This window comes from Perca fluviatilis, chromosome 13 (assembly GCF_010015445.1).
Source record: "Perca fluviatilis chromosome 13, GENO_Pfluv_1.0, whole genome shotgun sequence".
NCBI classification, from domain to species: Eukaryota; Metazoa; Chordata; class Actinopteri; order Perciformes; family Percidae; genus Perca; species Perca fluviatilis.
In genome coordinates this window covers 22,925,646-22,933,931 of record NC_053124.1, presented here as the reverse complement: position 1 = coordinate 22,933,931, position 8,286 = coordinate 22,925,646, and the positions used below count along the sequence as shown (strand labels likewise).

The following is an 8,286-nucleotide window of genomic DNA, read 5'->3' as shown; positions in this document are numbered from 1 at the left end:
AGTGCTGATAAATTTACTGTTTTCTTGCAGTGCGGCACATTAACTCGTGACACATCTTGTCAGGTCAACATCATATTTGAGTGTTTTTTTTATTTCTCGTACAACCACATCTACAGTTTATGTGCACACAGATATAAACACATCACACTCAGGGCCATGCGGCTGTCACAAAGCTATAAATGTGCCTACTGCAAAGCTCCGACTCATTATATTACAGTGAGAGTGGATTCACAGGTAGATGGCATACCCTCATATCATGCCGTTAACTGGAGGAAAGCCAGGCACCAAAAACCTTCAGAATCAAAAGCAAACATTACAGATATTAAAGGTACGTTAAAGGAATAGTTTGATATTTTGGGAAATACACATATTAACTTTCTTGCTGAAAGTTAGATAAGAAAATCAATACCACTCTCCTGGAAACGGGGAAACAGCTAGCCTGGCTCTATCTAAAGTTCACAAAATCTACATAACACCTCGGAAGATCACTAACTAAAATGTTTTATATAATCATCACATTACAAGTATAAACATGTGAAATTGCGGTTTATATGCCGGACAATTGTTTTGGCCAGTCTCTGCTGGTTGCTTGGCAACTGCTCCCAGCTAAGAAATAGTCTGGCACATAACCTCCTATAAAACCACAACTTGATGCTTCTCTCATTGCTGTCCAGTAAATATGAAGGTAGCTGCTTAGCTTAGTTTAGCATAAAGACTGTAAACAGGGGGAAATGGCTACCAGCACCTCTAAAGCTCACTAATGAACATGTTTGCTAATCCTAAAGCTTACAGTGAGGACAAGACTCGAGGAAGAGGTAGTCCAGCACATGACCCCCTGTACTACCACAAATTATTGTTTGTTGTTTTCTGTACAGATTAAACAAAATATATATAATGTGTTCATTTGTGAGTTTTAGAGGTGCTGGTAGGCTATTAGCAGTCTTTATGCTAAGCAAAGCGGCTACTAGCTGCAGCTACATATTTACCACACAGACGTAAGTGTTATCAATCTTCTGATCTAACTTTCCCAAAATGTTTGACTATTCTTTTAAGTAATGTAACACACCCAGGATCCAAAACGTAGAGGCACAAACAGCTGAATTGACTTCTGCGTGGCTGTGTTTGATCTCCACTGCTGCAGAATCCTGCGTGGTGAGTACATCCCTGCTACGAAACATCACATAGCCGGCCTTTAACATGAGAGTTGTATAATCACATTGTCACTGCAGTCACATTAATAGGGATGCATGTAAGATACAAAACCTGCACAGCAGCGGCTGGAAGGACATCTCATATATTTGTGCATTGCTGCTGTGGAATATTACAGACAGGTATTATAGCTACCGTTATGCATTTATATTATGATATGTATCCAAACAACAGCAAAATGTGATCTTAAAATACTGTTCAATAAAGCAACCTTTCATGCCATGTTCATACAATCCCCTGTATACTACAGTATCTGATTTATGCTAACAGAAACGTCCCTGTAGCAGCATGTATTGCCATTTTCTATGCTCAAAGCTCCTTTGCTGTTACACACATCACAGTGTTATGAGATTTAAAGGAAGTTAAATGTTATTGCACTCTCACTGACAACAAAGGCAAGTGTCTACCCAGAGAGATGATGGACGATGGACAGGATAATGTGAGATTGCAAATGCAGGGTGCATAATGCTCAACAGGCAATCAAGAGGCCATGTAATGTCTCTTACGCTGGAGAGACAGTTTAGACACTTAAGTCACAAGATTGTGAGTTTAATAACATGAAGCAGCTCACAGGGACGACACTCTGATGTGTGGACTGATGTTCCAGGATGCTTTGGTGCGAGATATTTGAGTTCAAGCCTCATTAAGAACATGCACACATCTATCATGAAGTGAAAAAGCAGCTGCCTCTGAATCAAAACGTGTCGTGCTCATATCTTGAGGTTGAAGCTGTCAAGAAAGGCTAATAAAAAGTAGAAGAAGGACCCTGGGGCGAGCTTTTCTGCGCTACATCAGTATTATTACTTACAAGTTCACCTCAACAGCTAAGTGCTTCTTTATAACTTCGCCTTGAGCATGCATGAAATGCAACTTCAGTTTACAGTGAGTGTCAGAGTAACTTAAGGAAATGTGAGAATTAAGAAAGCTTTGGTGATCTGACGACTGCAAAACATAATGCACACGCTGCCGTGAACAAAACCCAAAAGACTTCAGATCAGTCAGTCTGTCTGTGTATATATATATATATATATATATATATATATATATATATATATATATATATATATATATATATATATATATATTTATATTATAGATATTGTATTATCTGTCTCTTCCTTTAAAGGAATAGTTTTTGAGAAACACACTTATTTCCTTTCTTGCAGAGTTAGAAGAGAAGATTGATAACACTCATATTTTTCCGTTAAATATGAAGCTAAAGCCATGAGATGGTTTTGGTTAGCTTAGCATAAAGACTGGAAATGGGGGGAACAGCCAGCCTGGCTCTGTCCAAAAAAACACTGTGATTTTACTGGGTGTTAGAATTAAACAAACAAGATAAAACATGTTAATGAATGCACTTTAAAGGTGCTGGTAGGCGATTTTGTTAGCTTCCAACAGAGCCAGGCTAGCTGTTTCCCTCTTTTGCTATGCTAAGCTAACCAGACGCTGGCATCAGCTTCATACTATACAGACATGAGAGTGGTGTCAATTTTTGTCAGAAAACAAATAGTGTATTTCCCAAAATGTCAAATAACTACCTTTACCTTTAGTCTCTTCCCTTCCTTCACACCTGTTCTGTTAACTTATGAGTTATTGTGCTGTTGTTGACTGAAAGATTCCCCAAAAGTAAAGTAAAGCTAGTATACTTTTTGCTTCATTGTAAGCCTGTGTACAAAGATGATGTTAGAGCATCTGGGAAGCTGGGCGCAGGCATCCATTAGCTTGTCTCCACTAGCCAGACTGTTGCTGTGCCATGGCCAGACTGGCTGAAGACCAACACCTCCTCTGATTTTTTAGAACAGGTCCAAAAAAAATGCTGCACCACAGCTGAGCATGCAGTGTTTCTCAGCCTACATGGCCACAAAACGCAATCTGAAGGATAACTAGGAACATTATAAATAAAGCATCTCCTTTTTATGAGGAAGGATGCATTTTGAGTGGCATTTAGTTTAACAATTTGTTTGATAAAACTAGTAACTGAGGGAGGACTAACAAAAAATTCTTCACTATTCAGTTTCTTTTGGCTAGATCTTAAAATCTGAGGAGATGCTGAAGCCAGTCTGAACTCTAGTGGAGACAAGACATATTATTCGTCCTTGTCGCCTGCGTCATGTTGCCTATCCTGCGGTGAAACCCTCTGCAGCACCAACAGACCAGAGAAGGTCAGGGAGATCCCAACCCACCACAACGTTATCTGGGCTTCACCAAAGATCAGCTGACCCAGAAAAGCCTGCATGGGAGAAAAAGTCAGGGTTTCTTCTGAGCCAGAGTAAATCCGTCTCTGTAATTTCAATTAAATAACGGCCAATAAAGATGCCTTGAGGGGATATGTCAAACAAGGAGTTGAACTTTGACAAGAACTTCCTGTAAGAGACCTAAATCACTGTGACGAGTTATTTCTTAATATAGTCCAGCCTATTTCCAAAATAAAGCAGCTTATATAAGAATGAAAGGTCATTGGGAAATTAACTTACACTCCACTACAGTCTGATGTGAAGTATTATGCTTAGAGGACAAGCAGAACAAAGAAAAGACGAGAAGGGTGTGTAGGAGGTGCTTTAAGGGAGACTGTTACTTACGGAAGATATGAAGTTGGAGGCGGTGGTGGTCACAGTGGTTTGGGTGGAGGAAGAGGAGTACCTGAGTGCTTTGGCAAGGAAGGTCCACATCACAGCATTGCAGGTGAAAAGCAGACCGCCACACAGCAGCCTCAGTGGGATGTGGAGCTGAAGAGCAAAAACAGAAACTTATAAATGAATAACGACTGATTATTGTTGTTTCGTGTCCGCTTGAATGCAAAAGCTGTAGACTTTATACTATAAAAAAGTACTCATTATGCAGCAGAATGCAGCAGTTTACATTATTATATTATAGGATTTATATAATAGATGTATTAATGTTTATGCAGCATTTTCTGGTAGCCAGCATTGTAGTTTAATCTGTAAAACTGCATTGTTTCGTAAACTGATCATGTTTTGTGCATAAAATCAAAATTTACTAAGTACCATAGTAGTAAAAAGAACAATACTTCCCACTGAGTAGAACTCTAAAGTAACATAAATTGGAACTGGAAGTACAGTGCAAGTAGCCTACTTCAAAACTGTAGAGTAGCCTACTTGAGTTACATTCCACCACTACAAATATCACATCTAACACAGTGTAAAGAATAATATTATTATTAGCTTAATTATTGTAATACCATTATTAACAGGAGCATTGTGAAGGCTCCCTAGCTGATATTATGTCTATTATGTTTGAAATCTAAGTCTTTAGACGCATTCAAACCTGGTGGTGCATTTCAAGAGCATTTGTTTTGCACCTTATTTGCTATTTTAATTATCCTCCAGATTAAAGGTCACGGTTTCCACCGTGTAATAAATAAGCTTTGCTCCAGACAGCTGGATGCACATGTTTCTGACATCACTGTGTGACGTATGCGGAGAGCGTGAAGGTCACACAAGAAACCTGAACCCCTTTTTAGAAACCAGCCTCTTCTACGCGCCATCAACACAACCACGCTGAGACACGTTGCTTTCCAAATAACGCGATAAAACACATTCTACGAGCCGCAATGTCATTCAGCACGCGGACACGGCACGAGAGCGCAGCTGCTGCATGGGCTCCACTGTGTGATGCTGCTGATGGTGCTGATGCTGAGGGAGTCTGGGAGGAGAGGCGAGAGGGGATAACCCCCAACTTCCTCCCTGAGAAATCACCCCGCTTGCAGTTATGCACGCTGCATTATTCAGAGCAATCCCCACTGTGTTAATATTTAACTTTAGCTGCGGCGATGTCTCACTCACCCGGTCGCAGGCGGTAGTTTCGTCCGCTTGTCTGAATTTCCGCTGCTCTCCCCACGTCCGGAGTCCGGTTTCACAGACTCCCTTAAGGTAGTCGGCTCCGAGGGACAGTTTGGCCGACGACGACGCCACGGCCCCGAGGAAACCCGCCAGTAATGCATAGAAAACTCCCGGGAACATGTTGATGAAGAGCCGAGGCACATACTTTTCTAATCCATCTGTTACATTTCTGTTTCTGCTGCTGGTTCGGGTTGAGCTGCCTGCATGGTTTGTGTGTCACTGTGTGTGCCACGTTTTCCTGCACTGTCTACATATAACCGTCCGGTGGCAGTCACACAACACATGGTCTACCCGGAGCAGTGCTGTGGTTGGACTAGAAAGCTCCTGTTGCATTCTGGAAATTGTAGTTCCATCATTCCATAACCAATGATGACTTTGAAGCAGCAGTAAGGTGACTCCAAACATGCTGGAATCATAATAAGATATCATCAATATAAGAGATTGAGCAGATTATTAATAGACAGTTAATTGAAGTCCCCTATATTCTTCTGTGCTGTTATTACTGGGTTGAATAGAGGACAATCAATGCTAATGTAATGTCCTTGAGTGTGGGCGTAAAGCAAAGTATGACTTCAGTTGATCCAGACCTCTGTTCCCTTTAGCATACTGATGAGCTGCATTATAAAGGCTCATTACATTAAAACACAGCGCGTATAAGTGGGATGGATGGGTGAGAGAGAGAGAGAAAGAAAGAGACAGACCGAGTGTGTGTGTTGTGTGTGTGTGTGTGTGTGTGTGTGGTAGCTTAGATGCTCACACATGATCTTCATTTCTTCTCTTGGTGCCCTTTGCAGAGACATGAGCCTGTCAGAGAGGTGGAACCAGAACAAGACTAAATTATTCCCCTAATTAGGAATAGAAAGTAGAGTCATCATCTTGAATGTATAGGCCTGTAACGACTGGATTAAATTCAAATTCAAAAAGCTTTATTGGCATGAATGTCAGAAAAACAATATTGCCAAAGCATCAAGGATATTAATCTGAGTGTTGTAATAAAGACAATTGGAGACAGAGACATCCATCTCCTCATCAGAGATGGCGGGGAAGTGTGATGTATGCTCTTACAAACTGATTGATTGCCCAAACTGAAAACAAAATACTATTTTACAGACAGGAGGTAAGGTCTATGTTGAAATAAAAAAGGTTACAAAATAGTCTATATTAAGCTGAATAATGAATACTGCTTAACAGATACAGAGAATTAGAAAATAAGGGTTAAAAGAAGCAGAAGCTACAGTTAGGTTTGTCTGGATCAACAGAATTACATTTCCAGGATAGTTGACTGGTATCGTGCCCTCGCCCTTCTCTGTGTGTTGCCGGGGAACAACAACAAACTTTGAGCTAGCAAGCTACACGCTAAAATCCTATCCTAGAATGTATCTGGGGTGTAGCCAGGCCTTACTCCACAGTGCTGTGGAGATAAGTCTGGCAATGCGAGACTACACTATTTTTAACACAACTGCCACATTTATATGGGATAACAAAATAAGATGGAGGGTGGGGGTGTGGCCTTGACCAACTGCCACTTTGCTCGTTTGAAAGCCATAATGTCTCTCTCTCATGGGCGGGCCAAATTCTCTGGGCGGGCAAAGCAGAGAAAGGGGAGGTAACCTTGCTCCTTATGACTTCATAAGGAGCAGAGGAAACAAGTTGTTAACACAGTACCCACATATCATCATCTTTAAGTTGTCATTGTTACTTGTTAGAAAACAGTTGTTGATTTACACATTATTATTATACATCCATGATTTACACATCCAACAGTCACGGAGCTACAATAGCATTACTTTGGAGTTGTGTTTCCGGCCACCTGACATATGTAAGTTCCATATAAACTCTCTTTAAACTTAGCTTAGCTCTGTTCTTCGTCTACCAGCTCTATGTTCAGTCACTAACTGTGTCTCTGTCTATCATGTCTGCGTCGTTTGGTGCTGGTAAGGTAGTGTGCAGTGGCTTTTTAAGGGCTTTTTGTTTAAAAAACTGCGGCAGAAAACGACACTATTAGAGTGGTGAGAGTGAACCAAAACAGTAGAATGGACAGTTAAGCAATGAGCTGAAGCTCAGGGGATAGTGCTCTGTAGGCTCAGTACGAGTGACCCATTTTACATTATTATAAAAAATATTAATTATAGCCAATTTAACTTTCCATAGGTATTTTTTTCACAGCAGACATTTAGACTTGTCATAGTAGGAAAAGCACAAGTGTTACTAAACCAGATGGTTCCGCTGTGCTTTTAATACTGCAAGAATGTCTTCTCTGAAAAAAGCTTTAGCTGCCTACCTGTCTCTTTAAAAGTGCAGTGATTAAGGTGGTTGGTTATTAAGCGACAAGCCATGATGAGTAAAGCAACTTTTTTTTAGCTTCATTTTACATAGTACTGCCCATTTAAACATGCTGTTCACATTTTCACAGAAATAATACGCTGTACATTACAATAATCAATTAATCAAATACTGTATTTTGACAGAAAACCTAAATCTTCCATAGAAAATTACATCGCATCATGGAAGTGATCTCATCATTTTCTCAACCAGGCCAAGTGTAAACACAAATTATCATTCTGGCCAGTAGATGTCTCTAATGTGCTTCAGAGAAATATAGCCACACATCCACCAAAACCTGCTGTGGATGTAATTGAATGACTTGTACACATTTACTTTTGCTGCTATGTAGTCGTTTGAGGCAACAATTAGTTTGAAATACAACCTGTTTTGCCTGTTGATGCTTTGACGACTTGTTACCACAACTCCATATTATCTTTTCGTCTTGACATTTGTGAGCAAAAAAATCCTATTTAGCCTGTAAAGAAGCCATTATTGCTGCTTTGAATACATCTGCATCAAGTTAAGTATATAGAGTGATTTTAACTATAGAGTGATCACAGTCATTAGGGGAAATTAGAGGCACAGAAACAAGGAAGGTAATAAAACTTGGGAATAAAACAAGCACATTATACAGGGCCAGCTTGTGTGGGTGTGTTGTCTGTGAAAAGGATATTAAAGTGGCAAGCAATGACAGTGCAGAAGAAAAGGAGAAAGGTATATCTGTCACAGTGTCCTCTGCTCTCATCCCCCTGAAACAAGCTTCAGGGAAATGACCGTCCTCGGTCTGTTACATTTTGACACTGTCATCCTTCTGGAGTTTCTGCTCAGCAGGAAAAGTCTGAAATCAAGAAGGGCCATTAGGCTAGCTGTTATATCTTCACTTGTAGTT

The 8,286-nt window shown here is 40.3% G+C and overlaps 1 protein-coding gene across 4 annotated transcripts; it reads right to left on the bottom strand.

The window, feature by feature from the left end:
• Positions 1–75: 75 nt before the first annotated feature.
• Positions 76–5,310, bottom strand: LOC120571172 (transmembrane protein 42). Of its 4 annotated transcripts, none has more exons than XR_005641198.1 (4): positions 5,016–5,306; positions 3,792–3,938; positions 1,067–3,442; positions 76–292 (listed from the first exon to the last, which is right to left on the bottom strand). XR_005641198.1 is itself a non-coding variant. In XM_039819915.1 (4 exons), exons 1-4 carry the CDS (start codon positions 5,190–5,192, stop codon positions 250–252), a joined length of 465 nt encoding a protein of 154 aa, XP_039675849.1. In that variant the 5' UTR covers positions 5,193–5,310; the 3' UTR covers positions 76–249. The 4 variants fall into 4 exon arrangements, 3 of the variants coding, with proteins under 3 accessions (XP_039675849.1, XP_039675847.1, XP_039675848.1); XM_039819915.1 differs by having other exon boundaries at positions 1,067–1,164; positions 5,016–5,310; XM_039819913.1 differs by having other exon boundaries at positions 76–1,164; positions 5,016–5,309.
• Between the last annotated feature and the right edge of the window lie 2,976 nt (positions 5,311–8,286).

Excerpts from the sequence above, each read along its gene's own strand:
- LOC120571172 (XM_039819913.1), bottom strand. The coding sequence starts at position 5,192 with ATGTTCCCGGGAGTTTTCTATGCATTACTGGCGGGTTTCCTCGGGGCC. Across the intron at positions 3,939-5,015 it reads AAACTACCGCCTGCGACCGG|CTCCACATCCCACTGAGGCT; the intron begins GTGAGTGAGACA and ends TTTGCTCTTCAG. Across the intron at positions 1,165-3,791 it reads CCTCCAACTTCATATCTTCC|GGATGTACTCACCACGCAGG; the intron begins GTAAGTAACAGT and ends GTTTCGTAGCAG.